Source organism: Scyliorhinus torazame, chromosome 24 (assembly GCF_047496885.1).
Source record: "Scyliorhinus torazame isolate Kashiwa2021f chromosome 24, sScyTor2.1, whole genome shotgun sequence".
Taxonomy (NCBI): Eukaryota; Metazoa; Chordata; class Chondrichthyes; order Carcharhiniformes; family Scyliorhinidae; genus Scyliorhinus; species Scyliorhinus torazame.
In genome coordinates, this window is record NC_092730.1 from 36,313,263 (window position 1) to 36,340,693 (window position 27,431).

Here is a 27,431-nt window from a genome sequence, read left to right on the forward strand (position 1 = left end):
ATGTGACTGGTATTTAACTCGAATATATAAGGAAAGTAGGAAGGAACTTAAGCAGGGAGTCAGGAGGGCTAGAAGGGGTCATGAAAAGTCATTGGCAAATAGGGTTAAGGAAAATCCCAAGGCTTTTTACACTTACATAAAAAGCAAGAGGGTAGCCAGGGAAAGGGTTGGCCCACTGAAGGATAGGCAAGGGAATCTATGTGTGGAGCCAGAGGAAATGGGCGAGGTACTAAATGAATACTTTGCATCAGTATTCACCAAAGAGAAGGAATTGGTAGATGTTGAGTCTGGAGAAGGGGGTGTAGATAGCCTGGGTCACATTGTGATCCAAAAAGACGAGGTGTTGGGTGTCTTAAAAAATATTAAGGTAGATAAGTCCCCAGGGCCGGATGGGATCTACCCCAGAATACTGAAGGAGGCTGGAGAGGAAATTGCTGAGGCCTTGACAGAAATCTTTGGATCCTCGCTGTCTTCAGGGGATGTCCCGGAGGACTGGAGAATAGCCAATGTTGTTCCTCTGTTTAAGAAGGGTGGCAGGGATAATCCCGGGAACTACAGGCCGGTGAGCCTTACTTCAGTGGTAGGGAAATTACTGGAGAGAATTCTTCGAGACAGGATCTACTCCCATTTGGAAGCAAATGGACGTATTAGTGAGAGGCAGCACGGTTTTGTGAAGGGGAGGTCGTGTCTCACTAACTTGATAGAGTTTTTCGAGGAGGTCACTAAGATGATTGATGCAGGTAGGGCAGTAGATGTTGTCTATATGGACTTCAGTAAGGCCTTTGACAAGGTCCCTCATGGTAGACTAGTACAAAAGGTGAAGTCACACGGGATCAGGGGTGAACTGGCAAGGTGGATACAGAACTGGCTAGGCCATAGAAGGCAGAGGGTAGCAATGGAGGGATGCTTTTCTAATTGGAGGGCTGTGACCAGTGGTGTTCCACAGGGATCAGTGCTGGGACCTTTGCTCTTTGTAGTATATATAAATGATTTGGAGGAAAATGTAACTGGTCTGATTAGTAAGTTTGCAGACGACACAAAGGTTGGTGGAATTGCGGATAGCGATGAGGACTGTCTGAGGATACAGCAGGATTTAGATTGTCTGGAGACTTGGGCGGAGAGATGGCAGATGGAGTTTAACCTGGACAAATGTGAGGTAATGCATTTTGGAAGGGCTAATGCAGGTAGGGAATATACGGTGAATGGTAGAACCCTCAAGAGTATTGAAAGTCAAAGAGATCTAGGAGTACAGGTCCACAGATCACTGAAAGGGGCTACACAGGTGGAGAAGGTAGTCAAGAAGGCATACGGCATGCTTGCCTTCATTGGCCGGGGCATTGAGTATAAGAATTGGCAAGTCATGTTGCAGCTGTATAGAACCTTAGTTAGGCCACACTTGGAGTATAGTGTTCAATTCTGGTCGCCACACTACCAGAAGGATGTGGAGGCTTTAGAGAGGGTGCAGAAGAGATTTACCAGAATGTTGCCTGGTATGGAGGGCATAAGCTATGAGGAGCGATTGAATAAACTCGGTTTGTTCTCACTGGAACGAAGGAGGTTGAGCGGCGACCTGATAGAGGTATACAAAATTATGAGGGGCATAGACAGAGTGGATAGTCAGAGGCTTTTCCCCAGGGTAGAGGGGTCAATTACTAGGGGGCATAGGTTTAAGGTGAGAGGGGCAAAGTTTAGAGTAGATGTACGAGGCAAGTTTTTTACGCAGAGGGTAGTGGGTGCCTGGAACTCACTACCGGAGGAGGTAGTGGAGGCAGGGACGATAGGGACATTTAAGGGGCATCTTGACAAATATATGAATAGGATGGGAATAGAAGGATACGGACCCAGGAAGTGTAGAAGATTGTAGTTTAGTCGGGCAGTATGGTCGGCACGGGCTTGGAGGGCCGAAGGGCCTGTTCCTGTGCTGTACATTTCTTTGTTCTTTGTTCTTTGAATCTCAGAGTACATTATTAAGGTTAATTGTGTGACTTTTAACCGGCAATCACGTGTCAGTTTTCTCTGATATTTATTATTTCACTAAGGCTGCACTATTGTGGATCTGATACAGTGATGATGAGAGTGGGTGAGAATTTGGACTGGGATTTATGAGGCCCCCGTTAGGGTGACATGGACACAGCGTCTGTCTCTCCTGCTCTGTTTGATTGATGGGTTGAAAATATGTCTCTGGAACTATTTCTGCTGCCGGAGACTGTGGAACTGATGACCTGTCTGTGTCTCTTTGCTCTGTCAGTGACAATGTATGGACTGTGTGTGGGAAGGAGCTGGCGACACTTTTCCCTGTAACTTGTGTGGAGGAAACACCACATTTATTCATCTTCAGAATATTCTGGTATTTGTCTGTGGAAACAAATTATATTTTAAATCTCAAGTACAGTCCGGGAGAAGTTACAGATTTCATCAGTTTAATCCCAATTAATAATCATTGAAACCGCTTTCAGCATCAACAGCAAGTCTCCAGCTGTGATTGGTTAACACTTGTCAATTCAATAACTAACCAATCACAGGGCCAGGGAGACGACATTGTAGGATTTGATTGGCTTATGTTTTCAAATTCCAAAATCCCGCCAATTTCACTGCAGTGAAATGTTCAGGAAACGATTTGAATCTCACTTTGTGATCGGTTTATTATATTTTGCCGTCCCAGTTTCCAGGCGCTATATTAGGAACAGTTTGAATTTGTCAACCTCTTATCTGTAACCGGCGGTAATAACACCCCGTTCATCAATTTAAAACGGAGCAAATCTCAGCTCACTGGGAAAACAGGATTCATGTAGCGGCGCCCAGATCACCCCAGAGGAAACATAAAAAAACAATTTGATTAATTTAACTCACCAGTTGTAAAATCTGAATATGGTTATTAAACTTAAATAATTCCCTCCTGAAATTGTGTTTCTCCTCATTGTCCGTCACAAATACCAGACTGGGATTAAAATCGACTCTCAATTCGGTTTGATTCTCTTCTGTGCGAAACAGTCTGTGACGGGCGGGTATGAAGCCACATTCACAACATTCTGGAACGGGACAAATCTCTATCCTCCACAAAGAGATTTCTCATCAAGTCAATGCGGGAAAAGATGGTGCAGCTTTTTCACAGAGATTGTGGGTGGCTCTTAAAAGAGCCGTTGTGTTTGGGGTCGTTTTCAGTCCATTGTGGAGTTTTACTTGGAGCTGGTGTACTTGGTCACCGCCTTTGTCCCTTCCGACACGGCGTGCTTGGCCAGTTCCCCGGGCAGCAGCAGGCGCACGGCGGTCTGGATCTCCCGGGAGCTGATGGTTCTGCGCTTGTTGTAATGGGCCAGGCGGGAAGCCTCACCCGCGATGCGCTCGAAAATATCGCTGACGAACGAGTTCATGATGCTCATGGCCTTGGAGGAGATGCCGGTGTCGGGGTGAACCTGCTTCATCACTTTGTAGATGTAGATGGAGTAACTCTCCTTCCTCGACCTTCGCCGCTTCTTGCCGCCCTTTACTGCCGGTTTCTTAATGACTTTCTTGGCTCCCTTCTTGGAAGCTGGTTTCGATGTTGGTTTCTTCTCATCAGCCATCGTCAATATCACCCAGAAATAAAGCAAACCCCTTCCGAGCGCTGATTAAATAGACAGAGCCTCACATCTATGCTAATGAGGAATGGGGAAAGGAATGATTGTGATTGGACATTGTAAGAATGAGGACAGCCAGTTATGTTCTGTTTATTTGATTGGATATAACAACAGACCAATCGGATTTAGGATTTTGCACCAATCAGAAACCTTCTTACTACAAACAGGTAATTCATTTCAGAAAGAATGTCTCCAGTCCCAGTTCGTCAATGTGTAAAGATCCAACGGGAAAAGTCACCTAGCTGTCGATGAGAGGGATTGTACGGCAGTCTGGGATTCCTTCAGCAACTGTGAGTGTCTTGTAATATGTGAGAGTGTGGGATTTGCTCACAAGACGCAATGGGGAAAGACCGCTCTGATACAATGTGTGAGTGAGGGATTTAATCACTCTCTCATACAGTGTGAGAGTGTGTGATTTACACACTCTGATACAGTGTGTGTGAGGTATTTACTCACTCTGATACAGTGTGAGAGTGTGGGATTTACTCCACTTCTGATATAGTGTGGGATTTGCTCAACTTTTGATATAGTGTGTGAGTGTGAGATTTACTCACTATCTGATACTGTGTGTGAGTGGGATTTACTCACTATATGGTACAGTGTGTGAGTGTGGGATTTACTCACTCTCTGATACAGTGTGTGAGTGTGAGATTTACTCACTCTCCGATACAGTGTGTGAGTGTGGGATTTACTCACTCTCCGATACAGTGTGTGAGTGTGGGATTTACTCATTCTCTGATACAGTGTGAGTGTGGGATTTACTCACTCTCAGATACAGTGTGAGAATGTGGGATTTACTCACTCTCTGATACAGTGTGTGAGTGTGGGATTTACTCACTCTCTGATACAGTGTGTGAGTGTGGGATTTACTCACTCTCTGATACAGTGTGTGAGTGTGGGATTTACTCACTCTCTCATACAGTGTGTGAGTGTGGGATTTACTCACTCTCTGATACAGTGAGTGAGTGTGGGATTTACTCACTCTCTGATACAGTGTGTGAGTGTGAGATTTACTCACTATCTGATACTGTGTGTGAGTGGGATTTACTCACTCTCCGATACAGTGTGTGAGTGTGGGATTTACTCATTCTCTGATACAGTGTGAGTGTGGTATTTATTCACTCTCAGATACAGTGTTTGAGTGTGGGATTTACTCACTCTCTCATACAGTGTGTGTGTGGGATTTACTCACTCTCTGATACAGTGTGGGATTTACTCACTCTCAGATACAGTGTGTGTGTGGGATTTACTCACTCTCTGATACAGTGTGTGAGTGTGGGATTTGCTCACTTTCTGATACTGTGTGTGAGTGTGGAATTTACTCAGTCTCATGTAAATCTGTTATCGTGTGGGGCGCAGTGGTTGCTGAGTGAGTGCTTGCTAAGGGGAGTAAATTTTTAAAAAACTTATTGTTGGCGGTTTCCAGCTGAATCCAGTCGGAGTGAGGACAGAGTGACTGCTGGGTAAGGAGTAAAGATTTAAATTGTTTGTGAGGGCCCTTAACAGCTGATTGCTGTTATCGTGTGGGGCGCAGTGGTGCTGAGTGAGTGCTTGTTAAAGGGAGTAAATTTTTAAAAATTTACTGTTGGGGGTTTGCAGCTGAATCCGGTCGGAGTGAGGACAGAGTGACTGCTGGGTAAGGAGTAAAGATTTAAATTGTTTGCGTGGGCCCATAACAGCTGATTGCTGTTATAGTGCAGGGCGCAGTGGTTGCTGGCTAAGTTTTTTATTTTTACCTGTATTGAAATTGGGCGGTTCACATCGGTACCAACGACAAAGGTAAGAGAAGAGTCGGGGATTTAAAACAGGAATTTCGGGAGCTAGGGTGGAAGCTGAGAGCCACGACAAACCATGTTGTCATCTCTGGTTTATGCCGCTGCCACGTGCTAGCGAGTTGAGGAACACGGAGAGAGTGCAGATAAACACGTGGCTGCAGGGATAGTGGAGGAGGGAGGGTATCAGTTACGTGGATAATTGGAGTACATTCTGGGGAAGGTGGGAACTGTACAGACAGGACGGTTTGCACCTGAACCAGAGGGGCACCAATATCCTGGGAGGGAAATTTGCTACAGCTCTTCAGGGGGGTTTAAACTAATTTGTCTGGGGGATCGGGAAACAAGCTGTAGTCCAGAAGCCAGCATTGAGAGTAGTGAGGTACTGAGGAGGGTATCAAAGTCGCAGGCGTGTACCGGCAGACAAGAAGGTGGGTTGAAGTGTGTCTACTTCAATGCAAGGAGCATCCGGAATAAGATAGGTGAACCTGGAGCGTGGATTGGTACCTGGGACTACGATGTTGTGGGCATTACGGAGACATGGTTCGAACAGGGACAGGAATAGTTGTTGGAATTTCCGGGGTTTAGATGTTTCAGTAAGAGCAGGGAAGATGGTAAAAGAGGTGGAGGAGTAGCATTGTTAATCAAGGATAGTTAAACGGCTGCAGAAAGGCAGTTCGAGGGGGATCTACCTACTGAGGTAATATGGGCTGAAGTTAGAAATAGGAAAGGAGCGGTCACGTTGTTAGGAGTTTTCTATAGGCCCCCAAATAGTAATAGAGATGTGGAGGAAGAAATCGCAAAACAGATTATGGATAGGTGTGGAGGTCACAGGGTAGTTGTCATGGCTGACTTTAACTTTCCAAATATTGATTGGAACCTCTATAGGTTGGGGCAGTTTTTGTACAGTGTGTGCAGGAGAGTTTCCTGACACAATATGTGAATAGGCCAACAAAAGGTGGGGCCACATTGGATTTGGTACTGGGTAATGAACCGGGCCAAGTGTTAGATTTGTTTGTGGGAGAGCACTTTGGAGATAGTGACCACAATTCGGTGTCTTTCGCTATTGCAATGGAGAGGGATAGGGCCATACGGCAGGGCAAGGTTTATAATTGGGGGAGGGGTAATTGTGATGCGATTAGGCAAGAATTAGGGAGCATAAGATGGGAACAGAAACCGTCAGGGAAAGGCACAAATGAAAAGTGGAGCGTGTTCAAGGAACAAATACTGCGTGTCCTTGATAGATATGTCCCTGTCAGGCAGGGAGGAAATGGCTGTGTGAGGGAACCATGGTTCACAAAAGAGGTTGAACGGCTTGTCAAGAGGAAAAAGGAAGCGTATGTAAGGATGAGGAAACAAGGTTCATTTGGGTCACTTGAGGGTTACAAGGTAGCAAGGAAAGACCTAAAGAAAGGGCCAAGGAGAGCGAGGAGGGTGCATGAGATGTCCTTGGCGGGTCGGATCAAGGAAAACCCCAAGGCTTTTTACTCTTATGTGAGAAATAAAAGAATGACCGGGTGAGGTTAGGGCCGGTCAAGGACAGTAGTGGGAATCTGTGCATGGAGTCAGAAGAGATAGGAGAGGCGTTGAATGAATACTTTTCTTCAGTGTTCACCAAGGAGAGGGGCCATGTTTTTGAGGATGAGAGTGTGATACAGGCGGGTAGGCTGGAGGAGGTAGATGTTCTAAGGAAGAATGTTTTAGCAATTTTGAAAAACCTTAGGGTCGACAAGTCCCTCGGGCCGGATGGGGTATATCCTAGGATTCTTTGGGAGGCAAGGGATGAGATTGCAGAGCCTTTGATCTTTGGGTCCCCATTGTCCACGTTGATAGTGCCCACTGACATAGAATTTACAGTGCAGAAGGAGGCCATTCGGCCCATCGAGTCTGCACTGGCCCTTGGAAAGAGCACCCTACGCAAGCCCACACCTCCACCGTATCGCCATAACCCAGTAACCCCAATTTTGGACACTGAGGGCAATTTACCATGTCCAATCCACCTAACCTGAAAATGAAATGAAATGAAAATCACTTATTGTCACAAGTAGGCTTCAAATGAAGTTACTGTGAAAAGCCCCTAGTCGCCACATTTCGATGCCTGTTCAGGGCGGCTGGTACGGGAATTGAACCGTGCTGCTGGCCTGCCTGGGTCTGCTTTAAAAGCCTGCGATTTAGCCCAGTGTGCTAAACCAGCTGCTGCACATCTTTGGACTCGGGAGGAAACCGGAGCACCCGGAGGAAATCCACGCACACACGGGGAGAACGTTCAGACTCCGCACAGACAGTGACCCAAGCCGGGAATCGAACCTGGGACCCTGGAGCTGTGAAGCAATGGTGCTAACCACTATGCTACCGTGCTGCCCCTGCCTTTGCCAGAGGACTGGAGAGCAGCGAATGTTGTTCCTCTGTTCATGAAAGGGAATAGGAATGACCCTGGTAATTATAGGCCGGTTAGTCTTACTTCGGTGGTCGGTAAGTTAATGGAAAAGGTCCTGAAGGATAGGATTTATGACCATTTGGAAAGATGCAGCTTAATCCGGGATAGCCAACACGGATTCGTGAAGGGTAAGTCTTGCCTCACAAATTTGATTGAATTCTTTGAGGAGGTTACTAGGTGTGTAGATGAAGGTAGAGCAGTTGATGTCGTATACATGGATTTTAGTAAGGCGTTTGATAAGGTTCCCCATGGTCGGCTCATGAAGAAAGTAAGGAGGTGTGGGAAAGAGGGAAATTTGGCCAATTGGATAAGTAACTGGCTATCACATAGAAGACGAGGGGTGGTGGATGGAAGATTTTCAGGATGGAGAACAGTTACCAGCGGTGTACCACAGAGATCAGTGCTGGGTCCTCTGCTATTTGTGATTTTTATCAATGACTTGGAGGAGGGGGCTGAAGGGTGGGTCAGTCAATTTGCTGATGACACAAAGATTGGTGGAGTAGTGGATAAGGTGGAGGGCTGTTGTAGGCTGCAAAGAGAAATTGATACGATGCAGAGCTGTGCTGAAAAATGTCAGATGGAGTTTAACCCTGATAAGTGCGAGGTGATTCATTTTGAATGTGGAATACAGGGTCAACGGCAGGGTTCTGAGGGATGTGGAGGAACAGAGAAATCTTGGGGTTCATGTCCATAGATCTCTGAAGGTTGCCACTCAAGTGGACAGAGCCGTGAAGAAGGCCTATAGTGTGTTAGTCGTTATTAACAGGGGGCTTGAGTTTAAGAGCCGTGGGGTTATGCTGCAACTGTACAGGACCCTGATGAGACCACATTTGGAGTATTGTGTGCAGTTCTGGTCTCCTCACTACAGGAAGGGTGTGGAAGCATTGGAAAGGGTGCAAAGGAGATTTACCAGGATGATGCCTGGCTTGGAGGGTAGGTCTTATGAGGAAAGGTTGAGCGAGCGAGGGCTTTTCGCTTTGGAGTGGAGGAGGATGACAGGCGACTTAATAGAGGTTTCTATGATGATGAAGGGGACAGATAGAGCGGACATTCAGAGACTATTTCCTAATGTGATGTAGCTGTTACAAGGGGGCATACCTATAAGGTTCAGGGTGGGAGATATAGGAGGGATGTCCGAGGTAGGTTCTTTACTCAGAGAGTGGTTAGAGTGTGGAATGGACTGCCTGCTGTGAGAGTGGAGTCGGACACTTCAGGAACTTATAAGCGCTTATTGGATAGGCACATGGAGCACACCAGAATGACAGGGTGTGGGATAGCTTGATTTTGGTTATGAATAAGGCTCGGCACAACATTGAGGGCCGAAGGGCCTGTTCTGTGCTGTACTGTTCTATGTTCTAAAGTGTGTGAGTGTGGAATTTGCTCACACTCTGATACAGTGTGTGAGTGTGGGATTTACTCACTCTCTGATACAGTGTGTGAGTGTGGGATTTACTCACTCTCTGATACAGTGTGAGTGTGGGATTCACTCACTCTGTGATACAGTGTGTGAGTGTTGGATTTACTCACTCTCTGATACAGCGGGAGAGTGTGGGATTTACTCACTCTCTGATACAGCGTGTGAGTGTGGGATTTACTCACTCTCTGATACAGTGTGTGAGTGTGGGATTTACTCACTCTCTGATACAGCGTGAGAGTGTTGGATTTACTCACTCTCTGATACAGTGTGAGTGTGGGATTTACTCACTCTCTGATACAGTGTGTGAGTGTGGGATTTACTCACTCTCTGATACAGTGTGTGACTGGGATTTACTCACTCCCTGATACAGTGTGTGAGTGTGGGATTTACTCACTCTCTGATACAGTGTGTGAGTGTGGGATTTACTCACTCTCTGATACAGTGTGTGACTGGGATTTATTCACTCCCTGATACAGTGTGTGAGTGTGGGATTTACTCACTCTCAGATACAGTGTGTGTGATTTACTCACTCTCTGATACAGTGTGTGAGTGTGGGATTTACTCACTCTCTGATACAGTGTGTGAGTGTGGGATTTACTCACTCTCTGATACAGTGTGTGAGTGTGGGATTTACTCACTCTCTGATACAGTGTGTGAGTGTGGGATTTACTCACTCTCTGATACAGTGTGTGAATGTGGGATTTACTCACTCTCTGATACAGTGTGTGAGTGTGGGATTTACTCACTCTCTGATACAGTGTGTGAATGTGGGACTTACTCACTCTTCTAACTTTAAACTAGCAAGTTGGGGGGAAGGGAAGTATAAAGCTATGGACAGTATAATGGTTAATGGAGATCAAGGCAGCAGGTTACGTGACAGGTTATTATGTAGAGATATGGGTTCAAAGACAAGGAAAATTAGGAGAAAGGGTAAGAGGAAAAATAAATTGCGAAAATTTACTGATCAAGGTGTTAGGATTCATAACAAAGATGTAAAAAACAGCATAAGTGTACTTTACCTGAATGCTCGTAGTATACGAAATAAGGTAAATTAGTTGATGGCGCAAATCATCATGAATGACTATGATTTAGTGGCCATTACTGAAACATGGTTAAAAGATGGTCACGACTGGGAGTTAAATATCCAAAGGTATCAGACTATACAAAAGGATAGAATGGACGGTAAGGGCGGTGGTGTAGCTTTGTTGTTTAAGGATGGCATCCGGGCAATAGTAAGGGATGATATTGGTGCTATGGAGGACAAGGTTGAATCAATTTGGGTGGAAATCAGGCAAAAAGGTCACTGATAGGAGTAGTCTATAGGCCACCAAATAGTAACAGGATGGTCGTGCAGGCAATGAGCAAAGAAATAATGGATGCGTGTAGAAATGGTACAGCGGTTATCTTGGGAGATTTTAATCTGCATATCGATTGGTTTAACCCGGTTGGTAAAGGCAGCCTTGAGGAGGAGTTTATGGAATGTGCCCGGGATAATTTCCTGGAACAGTATGTAATGGAACCTACAAGGGAACAAGCGGTCCTAGATCTGCTCCTGTGTAATGAGGCAGGATTGAATAATGATCTCATAGTTCGGGATCCTCTTGGAAGGAGCGACCACAATATGGTGGAATTTAAAATACAGTTGGAGGATGACAAGGTAAAATCAAACACTAGTGTTTTGTGCTGAAACAAAGGCGATTACAATGGGATGAGAGAAGAACTAGCTAAGGTAGACTGGGAGCAAAGACTTCATGGTGAAGCAGTTGAGGAACAGTGGAGAACCTTCCGAGCGATCTTTCACAGTGTTCAGAAAAGGTTCATACCGACAAAAAAGAAAGACGCTGGAAAGGGGAAAAATCGACCGTGGATATCTAAGGAGATGAGGGAGAGTATCAAATTAAAGGAAAAAACATACAAAGTGGCAAAAATTAGTGGGAGACTAGAGGACTGGGAAGTCTTTAGGGGACAACAGAAAGCTACTAAAAAAGCCATAAAGAAGAGTAAGGTAGACTATGAAAGTAAACTGGCTCAGAACATAAAAGCAGATAGTAAAAGCTTCTACAAATATATAAGACAAAAAAGAGTGGCTAAGGTAAATATTGGTCCTTTGGAAGATGAGAAAGGAGATTTAATAATAGGAGACGGGGAAATGGCTGAGGAGCTGAACAGGTTTTTTGGGTCAGTCTTCACAGTGGAGGACACAAATAACATGCCAGTGACTGATGGAAATAAGGATATGATAGGTGAGGACCTTGAGATGATTGTAATCACTAAGGAGGCAGTATTGGGCAAGGTAATGGGGCTAAAGGTAGACAGGTCTCCTGGCCCTGATGGGATGCATCCCAGAGTGTTAAACGAGATGGCTAGGGAAATTGTAAACGCACTAGTGATAATTTATCAAAATTCACTCGACTCTGGTGTGGTCCCAGAGGATTGGAAAGTAGCAAACGTGACACCACTGTTTAAAAAAGGAGGTCGGCAGAAAGCGGGTAATTATAGGCCGGTAAGCTTAACTTCGGTTGTAGGGAAAATGCTGGAATCTATCATTAAGGAGGAAATAGCGGGGCACCTGGAGGGAAATTGTCCCATTGGGCAGACGCAGCATGGGTTCACAAAGGGTAGGTCGTGTCTGACTAATTTGGTAGAATTTTTTGAAGACGTTACCAGTGCAGTAGATAACGGGTAGCCAATGGATGTGGTATATCTGGATTTCCAGAAAGCTTTTGACAAGGTGCCACACAAAAGTTTGCTGCATAAACTAAAGATGCATGACATTGAGGGTAAAGTGGTAGTATGGGTAGAGGATTGGTTAACTAACAGAAAGCAGAGAGTGGGAATAAGTGGGTGTTTCTCTGGTTGGCAACCTGTAACTAGTGGGGTCCCTCAAGGATCAGTGTTGGGCCCGCAGTTGTACACAATTTACATAGACGATTTAGAGTTGGGGACCAAGTGCAATGTGTCAAAGTTTGCAGACGACACTAAGATGAGTGGTAAAGCAAAAAGGGCAGAGGATACCAGAAGTCTGCAGAAGGATTTGGATAGGTTAGGTGAATGGGCTAGGGTCTGGCAGATGGAATTCAATGTTGCCAAGTGTGAGGCTATCCATTTTGGGGGAATAACAGCAGAATGGATTTTTATTTAAACGGTAAGATGTTAAAACATGCTGCTGTGCAGAGGGACCTGGGTGTGCTGGTGCACGAGTCGCAAAAAGTTGGTGTGCAGGTGCAACAGGTGATTAGAAGGCTAATCGAGTTTTGTCTTTCATTGCTAGAGGGATGGAGTTCAAGACTAGTGAGGTTATGCTGCAATTGTATAGGGTGTTGCTGAGGCCGCATCTGGAGTATTGTGTTCAGTTTTGGTCTCCTTACCTGAGAAAGGACATATTGGCACTGGAGGGAGTGCAGAGGAGATTCACTAGGTTGATCCCAGAGTTGAGGGGATTAGATTATGACGAAAGGTTGAGTAGACTGGGACTGTACTCATTGGAGTTTAGAAGGATGCGGGGGATCTTATTGAGACATATAAAATTATGAAGGGAATAGATAGGATTGATGCGGGCAGGTTGTTTCCACTGGTCGGGGAAAGCAGAACTACGGGACATAGCCTCAAAATAAGGGGAGGTAGATTAAGGACGGAGTGTAGGAGGAACTTCTTCACCCAAAGGGTTGTGAATCTCTGGAATTCCTTGCCCAGAGAAGCAGTTGAGGCTCCTTCTTTAAACGTTTTTAAGAAAAAGATAGATGCCTGTCTAAAGAATAAAGAGATTCGGGGATATGGTGTACGGGCCGAAGAGTGGAACTGAGTCCACAAAAATCAGCCATGATCTCATTAAATGGCGGAGCAGGCTCGAGGGGCCAGATGGCCTACTCCTGTTCCTAGTTCTTATCTTCTTATGGTACAGTGTGTGACTGTGGGATTTACTCACTCCCTGATACAGTGTGTGAGTGTGGGATTTACTCACTCTCTGATACAGTGTGTGTGTGTGGGATTTACTCTCTGATACAGTGTGTGAGTGTGGGATTTACTCACTCTCTGATACAGTGTGTGTGTGTGGGATTTACTCACTCTCTGATACATTGTGTGTGAGTGTGGGATTTACTCACTCTCTGATACAGTGTGTGAGTGTGGGATTTACTCACTCTCTGATACAGTGTGTGAGTATGGGATTTACTCACTCTCAGATCCTGTGTGTGAGTGTGGGATTTACTCACTCTCTGATACAGTGTGCGAGTGTGGGATTTACTCACTCTCTGATACAGTGTGAGAGTGTGGGATTTACTCACTCTCTGATACAGTGTGTGAGTGTGGGATTTACTCACTCTCTGATACAGTGTGAGTGTGAGTATTTCTCAGCTGAGGCCTAACCAATGTTTTATACAGTTCCATCATATCCTGCCTTTTCTTAAACTCTGTGCCTCGGCTAATAGAGACAAGGATAGCATAGGCCCGGGGTTTTCAAGCTCAGAGTCATGACCTGTGGGTGGATCTCTGGCACGTTTCAGGAGGGTGCTGGTGATGCAGATCACGGGAGGAAGGCCAATGGTCACGTCTAGTGTTTACAAATGCCGACCGTGATGGCCGTTTGAGATTGTCGGCCATTCCGCGCATGCCTACCTTGTCAAGTAGTGCGCAGGTCCGGAGCTCAGCAAGGGGGACTGGCTGCTCCTGACGTCAGCGCTCTGTCCCAGGCCAGTTTTTATCAGCAAATTCTGGAGTCCTCCCACCGGAAGCAGCAGCAGAGAGCAGGTCCCACGCCCCGTACACTGACATCACGTGTTCTGGGCCCGAGAGAGATTCCTCCATTTTGCAGCTGCCAGCAGTGCTGGTGTGAACTCCAGGGCCTCTGGTGAACAACCCATGAAGAAGCTGAAAACAGGAACAAAGCAGCACAACGATGATTATTTGAGGGGTGGGTTTATAAATTGTGCCACTGCAATCAGGAGTCAAATTTCATGGGTGTTACATGCAGGGAATTACTGGCAAATGAAAGTTTAAAACCCTCAAAATGTCAAAGACGTTTGAAGACTAAGCAGGGCGAGTTCGAGGACAAACCTCTGTAATTTTTGTCAATGGATGCAGTGAGATCTTCAATCACCAGCTGAAGTCATTATCAGAAATGTAACATTGAATAACAAAGCAACTGAGATCGTGGGGACCAAGCAGGCTCACCTGTCACATTAAAGGCAAGTGAAAATGGTGGGTCGCGAAGATCAGCCGCGATGGTCGCAAAGGCCGCCCAGCGTGGGTCCGAAGGATGGGAGGTTGGTAAAAATGGGACCCCGGTTAAAAAGTTTGATCCACACTGCCATAGGCTTCCTTACCCATTGTATCCAGCTGCTCTGCTACCTTAAGGTACTGGTGTACATGCACACCAAGATCCCTCCGGTCCTTCGTGCCTCCCAGCGTCCTGCCATTTATCATGTATTCTCTTGTCTTGTTTGTCCTGCCCAAGTGCATCTCTTCCAGATTGAATTCCATTTGCCACTGATCAGTCCATCTGTGTCCTCCTGTATTCGGAGGCTATCCTCCTCAATATTTACCACCCCACCAAATTTCATATTTGCAGCAAACTTACTGATCAACCCTCCTATATTCATATCTAAAGCATTTGTATCAACCACAAACAGCAAGGGCCTCAACATTGATCCCTGTGGGAAACCACTGGACACAGTCTTCCAGTCAGAAAAACACTCCTCCACCAACTGCCTCTGCTTCCTACCACTCAGCCAATTTTGGATCCAATTTGCCAAATTTCCTTATGTCCCATAGAAACTGACCTTCGCTATCAGTCTCCCATGTGGGACCTGATGAAAAGCCTTGCTGAAGTCCAAGTAGACTACGTCAAAATGCATTTCGCTCATCTACACACCTGTTCACCTCTTTAAAAAAATTCAATCAAGTTGGTCAGACATGTCCTCCCCTGAACAAAACCATGCTGACTGTTCCTGATTAATCCCTGCCACTACAAATGCAGATTAATTCTGTGTCTCAGAATTGCTTCCAATAGTTTCCACACCACTCAGGTTAGACTGATTGGCCTGTAGTTTCCTGGTTTATCCTTTCCTCCCTTCTTCAATAATGGTATCACCTTGGCGATCCTCCAGTCCGCCAGCGCCTCTCCTGTGGCCAGAGGGGAATTGAAAATTATTGCCAGTGCCCCTGCTATATCCTCGCTTGCCTCACTCAGCAGCCTGGGATACATATCATCTGGCCCTGGAGCTTTGTCTACTTTGAAGCCTCCCACTCAGAACCTCCTCTCTGTCTATATTAATCTCTTTAGCTTTATGACAGTCCTTCTCCCTGATTTCTATACCCACACTGTCCTTCTCACGGGTGAACACTGACACAAAATACTCATTTTAAACCCTACCTACATCCTCCGGTTCCGCACACAAGTTACCACTGTGCTCTGTCATGGGCCCTACTCTGTACCGAATTATCATTTTACCCTTAATGTACTTGTAAAACAACTTCATTTTACCTGCAAGTATCCTTTCACGTCTCCTTTTTCCTCTCCTAATTTCCGTTTTAAGTTCCCTCTTGCACATTCTGTACACCTCTCACGCTTCTGCTGTTTTGAGCCCTCGATATCTCCCACAGGCCCCCCCCCTTTTCTACTCATCCAACGCTGCATATCCCTCAATATATATGGTTGACTGGATTTGTTGGTCCGACCCTTTTCTTGATTGGAACATGTTGGCCGTGTACTCTCCCTATTTCCTTGTTGAATGTGTCCCACTGTTCTTTCACAGATTTACCGAAAGGTGTCTGCTCCCGATCCACTCTGGCCAAATCATATCTGATCTTATTAAAATCAGCCTTCCTCCAGTTGAGAACTTTGATCTGAGGTCCATCCATGTCCTTTTCCAGAACTATCTTGTACTTAATGAATTATGATCACTGTCTGCAAAATGCTCCCCCAACGATACTTTAACCACTTGTTCAGCTTTGTTACTGAAAATGAAGCCCAAGACCGCCCTCTCTTGTCTGTCCCTCTACTTACTGGCTTAAAAAGTTCTCATGGATGCATTTTAAGAATTCCGCTCCCTCTAACCTTTTCGCACTATGACTACACCAGTTCATATTGGGGAAGTTGGAATCCCCCACTGATCCCACTATCACACTCCTATTACTTTGCCACTTCTCTGAAATCTGTCTACATATTTGCTCTTCTATATCTTTCGGATGGTCAGGGGATGGTATAGAACACTCCAGTAATGTGATTGCTCCTTTTTGGTTTTTAAGATATACCCATTTGGCTTCAGTTGAAGAGCCTTCTTAGATGCCATCTCTCCTTACTGATGTCATTCATTCCCTGATCAAAATTGTGACACCTATGCCCCTTTTAACTCCTGCCCGATCTCTCCGGGAGATCCTATATGCCGGAATATTGAGCTCCCAATCCTTCCCCTCTCCCAACCGTGATTCAGTGACAGCAAATACATCAAACCCCATATTCTCACTTCATCTGCCTTGTTCATCAGACTCCCAATCTCGCTGTGATATATAATGCATACTTACAGTTTAGTGCTCAGTTAGCGGTTTGTGTGTGTGTAAGTTTTATCCTCAATGTCCCTGTGATATATAATGCATATTTTACTGCTTCCTGCTCAGTTACTGGTGTGTCAGAGTGAGAGAATGTGAGTATGTGTGCGTGTGTTTTATTTTCAATGTCACTCTATGATATATAACACATATTCTACTGCTTACTGATCAGATATTGATGAGTAAGTGTGTGTTCGTGTGTGCGAGAGAGTCGGCATGAATGTGTGCGAAAGTGTGTATTACCCTCACTGTCTCTCATTGATACATAACACATATTTTACTGCTTACTTTCAGTGTGTGTGTGAGAGAGTGAGTGTGAGAGAGTGTGAGTGTGAGAGCGAACGTGTGTGTGTGTGGGTGTCAGTTTTCCCCTCATTGTCTCAGTGATATATAATGCATATATTAGTCTCTGCTGCTCATTACTGGTATGTGAGAGCATGTGTGTGAGAGAGAGAGAGGCAGCGCATGTGTGTGAGAGAGCATATGTTTGAGAGTAAGCGTGCATGTGTGTGTGAAAGTGTGTATGTGTGAGAATGCATGTGCGAGCATGTATGTGTGTTTGTGAGAGAGTGCACTTATGTGTATTTTATCCTCATTGTCTCTCTTTGATATATGATGCATATTTTACTACTTATTACTAGATATTGTTGTGTCAGAGAGTTTGTGAGTATCAGAAAGTGTGTGAATATGAAAGAGTGTGAGAGTGTGTGAGGGACTGTGTGCAAGAGAGTGTGTCAGTCCGTGTGACAGAGTGTGTGAGTGTGAGAAATAGTCTTCAGGAGTGTGAGGGGAGAGAGTATGTGTGTGCTTTACCTTCATTGTCTCTCTGTGATATATAACATATTTTACGGCTTACTGCTCAGTTACTGAAGTGTGAGAGTGGCGAGTGTGTGTTTTACCTTCAGTGTCCCTCTGCGATATATAACGCAAATATAACTGCTTACTGCTCAGTGACTTGTGTGTGAGAGAGAGAGAGCCTGAGTGTGCGTGAGAGAGCCTAAGTGTGTGAGAGAGCCTGAGTGTGCGTGAGAGAGCCTGGGTGTGCGTGAGAGAGCCTGGGTGTGCGTGAGAGAGCCTGGGTGTGCGTGAGAGAGCCTGGGTGTGCGTGAGAGAGCCTGGGTGTGCGTGAGAGAGCCTGGGTGTGCGTGAGAGAGCCTGGGTGTGCGTGAGAGAGCCTGGGTGTGCGTGAGAGAGCCTGGGTGTGCGTGAGAGAGCCTGGGTGTGCGTGAGAGAGCCTGGGTGTGCGTGAGAGAGCCTGGGTGTGCGTGAGAGAGCCTGGGTGTGCGTGAGAGAGCCTGGGTGTGCGTGAGAGAGCCTGAGTGTGCGAGAGAGAGCCTGGGTGTGCGTCAGAGAGCCTGGGTGTGCGTCAGAGAGCCTGAGTGTGCGTGAGAGAGCCTGGGTGTGCGTGAGAGAGCCTGGGTGTGCGTGAGAGAGCCTGGGTGTGCGTGAGAGAGCCTGGGTGTGCGTGAGAGAGCCTGGGCGTGCGTGAGAGAGCCTGGGCGTGCGTGAGAGAGCCTGAGCGTGCGTGAGAGAGCCTGAGCGTGCGTGAGAGAGCCTGAGCGTGCGTGAGAGAGCCTGAGCGTGCGTGAGAGAGCCTGAGCGTGCGTGAGAGAGCCTGAGCGTGCGTGAGAGAGCCTGAGCGTGCGTGAGAGAGCCTGAGCGTGCGTGAGAGAGCCTGAGCGTGCGTGAGAGAGCCTGAGCGTGTGTGAGAGAGCCTGAGCGTGTGTGAGAGAGCCTGAGCGTGCGTGAGAGAGCTTGAGTGTGAGTGAGAGATAGTGTTTGTATGATAGAGTGTGAGGGTGAGTTTTGCGTCATTGTTTCGCGGTGAGATACAACAAATATTTTACAGCTTACTGCTCAGTTAATGGTGTGTAAGTGTGTGTGTGAGTGAGAGAGTGTGTGAGATCTCTCAGTGAAGTAGAACACATATTTTACAGCTTACTGTTCAGTTCCTGGAGTGCGTGTGTGTGAGTGAGTGTGTGATAGAGAGTGTGAGCAGAAGTGTGTGCACGTGGGTGTCAGTTTTCTCCTCACTGCCTCTGTGATATATAATGCATATATTAGTGTCTGCCGTTCAGTTACAGGTATGTTTGAGAGGGTGTGAGAGAGAGAGAGTGGGTGTGTGAGAGAGAGGGAGTGGGTGTGTGAGAGAGGGAGTGGGTGTGTGAGAGAGGGAGTGGGTGTGTGAGAGGGAGTGGGGGTGTGGGAGGGAGTGGGTGTGTGGGAGGGAGTGGGTGTGTGAGAGTGAGTGGGTGTGTGAGAGGGAGTGGGTGTGTGAGAGGGAGTGGGTGTGTGAGAGGGAGTGGGTGTGTGAGAGGGAGTGGGTGTGTGAGAGAGGGAGTGGGTGTGTGAGAGGGAGTGGGTGTGTGAGAGGGAGTGGGTGTGTGAGAGGGAGTGGGTGTGTGAGAGGGAGTGGGTGTGTGAGAGGGAGTGGGTGTGTGAGAGGGAGTGGGTGTGTGAGAGGGAGTGGGTGTGTGAGAGGGAGTGGGTGTGTGAGAGGGAGTGGGTGTGTGAGAGGGAGTGGGTGTGTGAGAGGGAGTGGGTGTGTGAGAGGGAGTGGGTGTGTGAGAGGGAGTGGGTGTGTGAGAGGGAGTGGGTGTGTGAGAGGGAGTGGGTGTGTGAGAGGGAGTGGGTGTGTGAGAGGGAGTGGGTGTGTGAGAGGGAGTGGGTGTGTGAGAGGGAGTGGGTGTGTGAGAGGGAGTGGGTGTGTGAGAGGGAGTGGGTGTGTGTGAGAGGGAGTGGGTGTGTGTGAGAGGGAGTGGGTGTGTGTGAGAGGGAGTGGGTGTGTGTGAGAGGGAGTGGGTGTGTGTGAGAGGGAGTGGGTGTGTGTGAGAGGGAGTGGGTGTGTGTGAGAGGGAGTGGGTGTGTGTGCGAGGGAGTGGGTGTGTGTGCGAGGGAGTGGGTGTGTGTGAGGGAGTGGGTGTGTGTGAGAGGGAGTGAGTGTGTGAGAGGGAGTGGGTGTGTGAGAGGGAGTGGGTGTGTGAGAGAGGGAGTGGGGGTGTGAGAGAGGGAGTGCGTGTGTGAGAGAGGGAGTGGGGGTGTGAGAGAGGGAGTGGGGGTGTGAGAGGGAGTGGGTGTGTGAGAGGGAGTGGGTGTGTGAGAGGGAGTGGGTGTGTGAGAGGGAGTGGGTGTGTGAGAGGGAGTGGGTGTGTGAGAGGGAGTGGGTGTGTGAGAGGGAGTGGGTGTGTGAGAGGGAGTGGGTGTGAGAGAGGGAGTGGGTGTGAGAGAGGGAGTGGGTGTGAGAGAGGGAGTGGGTGTGAGAGAGGGAGAGGGTGTGAGAGAGGGAGTGGGTGTGAGAGAGGGAGAGGGTGTGAGAGAGGGAGTGGGTGTGAGAGAGGGAGTGGGTGTGAGAGAGGGAGTGGGTGTGAGAGAGGGAGTGGGTGCGTGAGAGAGGGAGTGGGTGCGTGTGAGAGAGGGAGTGGGTGTGTGTGAGAGAGGGAGTGGGTGTGTGTGAGAGAGGGAGTGGGTGTGTGTGAGAGAGGGAGTGGGTGTGTGTGAGAGAGGGAGTGGGTGTGTGTGAGAGGGAGTGGGTGCGTGAGAGGGGGAGTGGGTGTGTGTGAGAGAGGGAGTGGGTGTGTGTGAGAGAGGGAGTGGGTGTGTGTGAGAGGGAGTGGGTGCATGAGAGAGGGAGTGTGTGTGTGAGAGAGGGAGTGGGTGTGTGTGAGAGAGGGAGTGGGTGTGTGTGAGAGGGGGAGTGGGTGTGTGTGAGAGAGGGAGTGGGTGTGTGTGAGAGAGGGAGTGGGTGTGTGTGAGAGAGGGAGTGGGTGTGTGTGAGAGAGGGAGTGGGTGTGTGTGAGAGAGGGAGTGGGTGTGTGTGAGAGGGAGTGGGTGCGTGAGAGGGGGAGTGGGTGTGTGTGAGAGAGGGAGTGGGTGTGTGTGAGAGAGGGAGTGGGTGTGTGTGAGAGGGAGTGGGTGCATGAGAGAGGGAGTGTGTGTGTGAGAGAGGGAGTGGGTGTGTGTGAGAGAGGGAGTGGGTGTGTGTGAGAGAGGGAGTGGGTGTGTGTGAGAGAGGGAGTGGGTGTGTGTGAGAGAGGGAGTGGGTGTGTGTGAGAGGGAGTGGGTGCGTGAGAGGGGGAGTGGGTGTGTGTGAGAGAGGGAGTGGGTGTGTGTGAGAGAGGGAGTGGGTGTGTGTGAGAGAGGGAGTGGGTGTGTGTGAGAGAGGGAGTGGGTGTGTGTGAGAGAGGGAGTGGGTGTGTGTGAGAGAGGGAGTGGGTGTGTGTGAGAGAGGGAGTGGGTGTGTGAGAGAGGGAGTGGGTGTGTGTGAGAGAGGGAGTGGGTGTGTGTGAGAGAGGGAGTGGGTGTGTGTGAGAGAGGGAGTGGGTGCGTGAGAGGGAGTGGATGCGTGAGAGGGAGTGGGGGCGTGAGAGGGAGTGGGGGCGCGTGAGCGAGTCCGCGCGTGAGCGAGTCCGCGCGTGTGCGAGTGAAGGAGTGCGTGTGAGGGAGTGCGTGTGAGGGAGTGCGTGTGTGAGCGAGTGAGCCTATGTGTATTTGACATTGTCACTATTTGATATATATAACATATTTTGCTGTTGCTGCTCAGTTACCGGTTTGAGTGTGTGTGTGTGTGCGAGAGAGAGAGTGTGTTTTACCATCACGGTCTCTGTGATATATGATGCATATTTTACTGCTTACTGCTCAGTTACTCTTGTGTCAAAGTGTGTGTGAATATCAGAGTATGTGTGAGTGTGTGCGAGAGAATGTGTCACTGTGTGTGTGAGTGTATGAGTGTGAGAAATAGTCTGCGTGAGTGTGTGTGTGTTTTGCCTTCATTGTCTCTGTGATATTTCACACATATTTTGCTGCTCAGTTACTGGTGTGTGCGTGTGTTTATCCTCACTATCTGGCTATCATATATAATATATTTTACTGCTAACTGCTCAGTTACTTAAGTGTGAGAGTGGCGAGAGTGTGTTTTACCCTCACTGTCCCTCTGCGATATATAACACATATTTAACTGCATACTGCTCAGTGACTGGTGTGTCCATGTGTGGGGCAGTCTGAGAGAGAGGGACTAGGAGTGTGAGAGAGAGAGTGAGTGTGTGTGAGAGTTAGTGTTTGCCAGAGAAATAGAGTGAGAATGTGTGTTTTACCCTCACTGTCTCTCTGCGATATATAATTCATATTTTACCGCTCAGTTACTGGTGTGTGTGAATGAGATAGTGTACGAGTGTGTGAGAGAGAGAATGTGAGAGAGAGTGAAATATACGAGTTATAAAGCAGAGAGAGACAGTGAGGGTAAACACTCACTCACACACTCTCTCACACACACACACTCCCTCACACACACACACTCACTCTCACACACACACTCACTCTCACACACACACTCTCTCACACACACACACACACACACACACACACACTCCCTCACACCAGTAACTGAGCAATAAGCAGTGGAATATTCATTATATATCACAGAGAGACAGTGAGGTTACTGCACACACTCATGGGTCGATTGTCCCGAAAGACGAGCTGCTAGGTAATTTGGACATTCTGAATTCTCCCTCCGTGTACCCAAACAGGCGCCAGAATGTGGCGACTAGGGGATTTTCACAGGTACTTCATTGCAGTGTTAATGTAAGCCTACTTGTGACAAGAAAGATTATTATAAGATTGATTCATAGAGGTACTGGTGTGTGAGAGTGTGTGTTTGACCCTCCATATCTCTCTGTGATATAGGACACATATTTTACTGCTTACTGTTCATTTACTGGTGAGTGAGAGTGGGTAAGTGAGAGAGTGTGAGTATTATCCTCATTGTTTCTATGATATATAACATTTTACTGCTTACTGCTCAGTTATTGTTGTGTGTGTGTGTGAGTGAGTTTGGCTGTCAGTTTTACCCTCACTGTCTTTGATATGGAACACATATATTAGTGATTGCTGCTCTGTTACTGGGGTGTGAGTTTGTATGAGATTGTGTGTGTGTGAGTTTGTGTCTGTCAGTGAGCCTGTGTGTATTTTCCCTCAGTCTCTCTGTGATATATAACACATTATTTACTCTTACAGGTGTGTGTGAGATTTACCCTCACTATGTATCTGTGATATATAACACATATTTTACTCTTACAGGTGTGTGTTAGTTTTACCCTCACTATGTCTCTGTGATATATAACACATATTTTACTCTTACAGGTGTGTGTTAGTTTTACCCTCACTATGTATCTGTGATATATAACACATATTTTACTCTTACAGGTGTGTGTGTGTGTTTTACCCTCACTATGTATCTGTAACATATAACACGTATTTTACTCTTACAGTTGTGTGTGTGTTTTACCCTCACTCTGTACTGCGATATATAACACATAATTTACTCTTACAGGTGTGTGTGTGTTTTACCCTCACTATGTATCTGTGATATATAACACATATTTTACTCTTACAGGTGTGTGTGTGAGTTTTACCCTCACTATGTATTTGCGATATATAACACATATTTTACTCTTACAGGTGTGTGTGTGTTTTACCCTCACTATGTGTCTGTGATATATAACATATATTTTACTCTTACAGGTGTGTGTGAGTTTTACCCTCACTATGTATCTGTGATATATAACACATATTCAACTGCTTACTGCTCAGTGACTGGTATGTGTGTGAGTGAGAGTGACTGAGTGTGTGTGAGAGAGAGAGTGTGTGAGAGAAAGGGAGCCTCTTTGTGTGAGAGAGAGCGTAAGTGTGTGTGACAGTTGTGTGTGTGTTTTGCCCTCTTTGTTTCTCTGTGATACATAACAAATATTATACAGCTTATTGCTCAGTAAATAGTGTGTGTGTGCGTGAGATAGTGTGTGTGAGAGGGAGTGAGTGTGTGTGAGAGGGAGTGAGTGTGTGTGAGAGGGAGTGTGTGAGAGGGAGTGAGTGAGAGTGTGTGAGTGAGAGTGTGTGAGTGAGATGGTGTGTGTGAGAGGGAGTGAGTGTGTGTGAGAGGGAGTGAGTGTGTGAGAGAGGGAGTGAGTGTGTGTGAGAGGGAGTGAGTATGTGTGAGTGAGATAGTGTGCAAGAGAGAGAGTGTGTGTGAGAGGGACTGAGTGAGATAGTGAGTGTCAGTCCGAGTGTGTGTGAGGGAGTGAGTGTGAGTGAGAGTGTGTGAGTGAGTGTGAGTGAGAGTGTGTGAGTGTGTGTGAGGGAGAGTCTGTATGTGTGCGGGATAGTGAGTGTTTGTGTATGTGCGTGAGAGAGCAACAGGGTGAAAAGTGGATGTGCTGCTGATGGGCAGCAGGGCGGCACAGTGGTTAGCACTGCTGCCTGACAGCGTCAGAGACCTGGGTTCGATTCCGACTTCGGGCGACTGTGTGGAGTTTGTACATTCTTCCGTGTCTGTTTGGGTTTCCTCCGGTTTCCTCCCACAGTCCAAAGATATGCAGGTTATGGGGTTTGGATATGCTAAACTGTCCTTCGGTGGGGTTACAAGGAGAGGGTGGGAGATTGGTCTTAGTGTGGCGTGCTCATTCAGAGGGTCAATGCAGACCCGATGGGTTGAATGGTCTCCTTCTGCACTGTAGGGTTTCTATGAGAGAGAGAGTGTTTGTGAGTGTGTGTGACTGTGTCTGAGAGTGTGTGCAAGAGACAGAGTGTGTGTGTGTGTGTTACCCTCACTGTTTCTCTCTGATATGTAACAAATATTTTACTGCTCAGTAAGCAGTAAAATGTGAGACAGTGTGTGAGAGACAGCGCGAGTGTGTGATTTACCCTCACCGTCTCTCTATGGTGTATAACACATATTGTACAGCTTACTGCTCAGTTACTGCTGTGTGACTGTCTGAGTGAGCGCGTGTGAGTGAGAGAGTGAATGCATATTTTACCCTCACTGTATCTCTGTGGTATATCGCATACTTTATTGCTTACTGCTCAGTGACTGGCGTGTTGGAGAGAGAGTGTGTATGTGAGAGAGAGTGTGAGTGCATGTTTTACCCTCACTGTATCTCTGTGATATATGTCACATATTTAATTGCTTACTGCTCAGTGACTGGTGTGTGAGAGAGAGAGAGAGAGAGAGTGAGTGAGTGCGTGTGTATTAACCTCACTGTCTCTCTGTGATATATAATTAATATTTTATTGATTATTACTATGTTCTGGATTTGTGAGTGTCTGTGGGAGAGACAGTGCATGGGTGTGTGTGTGAGAGAGAGAGTGTATGAGAGAAAGAGTGTGAGTGAGTGTGTATAAACCTCACTGTTACTCTGTGCTCTATATAACATATTTTACTGCTTAATGCTCAGTGATTGGTGTGTGTGTGTTTCACCCTCAGACTCTGCGATATATAATGCTTATGTAGTGCTTACTGCTAAGTTACTTGTGAGTGAACATGTGCATAAGAAAATATGAGTGCGTGTTTTACCCTCACTGTCTCTCTGTGATAGATAATGCATATTTTACTGCTTACTGTGAGAGAATGTGTGAGTGTGTTTTACCCTCACTGTCTGTGTATGATCTATGGCATATTTTACTGCTTTCTGCTCAGTTGTTGGTGTCTGAATGTGTGTGAGTGCGTGTCTTTTCCACTGTAGCTGTCTGTCTCTGTTATGGGTCATGTGTTAGCGAAAAATCAATTTGATTCTATAACTCTCTGCCTCTGTTCTGTGTGCTTGCATTTGTAGCTGTCTATCTCTGTTATAGGATTCTGGGTTTAATCTCTATCTGTCCACGTCTCTGATGTGCGTGATTTTATTGTGTTTTCTGTTCTTGTCAATATCTGTTCTGTGAGTTAATGGTGAACTTTTGGTTCAATATTGATCTTCCATTATTACTTTTAGTGATAATATTGATATAACAAATGATCTGTATCCACGTCTCATGAAAATGACACTGTACCGTTATATCTGAGATCGTTCGAGATAAACCAGGGACTGGTTTAGCACAGTGGGCTAAACAACTGGCTTTTAATGCATAAGAAGGCCAGCAGCGCGGGTTCAATCCCGTAACTGCCACCCCGAACAGGTGCCGGAATGTGGCGACTAGGGGCTTTTCACAGTAACTTCATTGAAGCTTACTTGTGACAAGAAGCGATTATTATTATGTATTTTGCACTAAGAAAGGTGCAAAAAAAGTGCAAATGGATTACATCCACATTGATTGCTGAATCTATACCTAATTAATACTATACTGATTACTTTACAGATGAAAAGCTGTTATCACAAGTTGATCCAACATGCCATGATATGGAGGGAGGGAGGACGAATTGTGGAAAATTATCCCACCTGCCCTCTCGTGTATCACTGTTGGATTGGACATGTTTATCTGGGACTTGAGGTCAATGTGAGTGTGACTGCTTCTTTTCTCTGCGACGGTGGAGTTGATGTTGTGTCTGTGTCTCTGCAATGTTGGATTAATATTGTACTTACTGTCAGTTAGAAGGAGACGGCAGCACATACATTTTGCTGAGGAATCATCATCTTGTTCTTGGAACTCATTTCTTCATCTGTTGAACTAGGGGGAAGAAAGCATATCTCTTGTAAATCAGGGTCAGATGAGGCCAATGATAGATCAATCTATTCTTTCAACTGATAATCACAGAATTTATAGTGCAAAAGGAGGCCATTCGGTCCATCGAGCCCATCTTTGTAAAGAGCGTTCCACGTCTCCACCCTTACCCAGTAACCCCACCTAACCATATGAAATGAAAATCGCTTATTGTCACAAGTCGGCTTCAAATGAAGTTACTGTGAAAAGCCCCTAGTCGCCACATTCCAGCGCCTGTTCGGGGAGGCTGGTACGGGAACTGAACCGTGCTGCTGGCCTGCACTTGGTCTGCTTTAAAAGCCAGCGATTTAGCCCAGTGTGCTAAACCAGCCCATGTGCGCTGTTGGACAGTGTTGGACACTAAGTGCAATTTATCATGGCCATTCCACCTAACCCGCACATCTGACTGTGGGAGGAAACTGGAGCACCCGGAGGAAACCCACGCAGATACGGGGAGAACGTGCAGACTCCGCACAGACAGTGACCAAGCCGGGATTCGAACCTGGGACCCGAGAGCTGTGAAGCAACCGTGCTAACCACGATGCCACCGTGCTGCCCCCAATCAGTAAAAGAAAGAAAATACTCTCCAAATCTTAACCCAGAATCAGACAATAAGCCAGGCCCAGAAAGAGCTCTCCCTCCACGCCCCCCACCCACTCACTCCAAGTCCCGGAACAAGATCGTGTTCCGCTGCGCCTCTTGCAAACAGCCCCCGATTCTCCCTGAACTCCCCCCGAGTCAGTAATGATCTCTGAGCCTCTTTGCTCACACTCCCAGATGGAGGTGCTGCTACAATGAGAACGCTGTTTCCTCGCTGACCTGAGCGCTGACATTGACATTTCCCTCAGTTTCAACAAAGCAATTCCACTCACTGACCAAATGGAGAGTGTGTGGGGGAGGGGCTGCGCATGCGCTCCCAATCTCAGAATGACGACAAGCAGGGGCGGGGTTACACCGGGCATGCGCACATCCCCGCCGCAATTCAGCATTGAGAATCAAGGGGAACATTCCCCATTTCATAGTCATCACATGTGGAGCAAAACCTCCTATAGAGTCCGTGTTGGGGGGACTGTGTGTGTGTCTGCAAGTGGCCCTGCGCCCTCCGGCTCAACCAATCACCTTTGTAGCTGTGTGTTTGTCCCAATGAGAGATTCAATTTGCAGTCATTGCCTGCAGCTTGT

General features: G+C 47.0%; 1 protein-coding gene across 1 annotated transcript; it reads right to left on the reverse strand.

Annotated features, from left to right (window-relative positions):
• Positions 1-2,289: 2,289 nt before the first annotated feature.
• On the reverse strand, positions 2,290-26,270 carry LOC140400005 (histone H2B-like). Its single transcript, XM_072489500.1, has 3 exons — positions 26,133-26,270; positions 13,858-14,109; positions 2,290-3,604 (listed from the first exon to the last, which is right to left on the reverse strand). The coding sequence occupies exon 3, from the start codon at positions 3,561-3,563 to the stop codon at positions 3,177-3,179; it is 387 nt and encodes a 128-aa protein (XP_072345601.1). The 5' UTR covers positions 3,564-3,604; positions 13,858-14,109; positions 26,133-26,270; the 3' UTR covers positions 2,290-3,176.
• Between the last annotated feature and the right edge of the window lie 1,161 nt (positions 26,271-27,431).

Coding starts and splice junctions, on each gene's coding strand:
- LOC140400005 (XM_072489500.1), bottom strand. CDS start 3,563: ATGGCTGATGAGAAGAAACCAACATCGAAACCAGCTTCCAAGAAGGGA.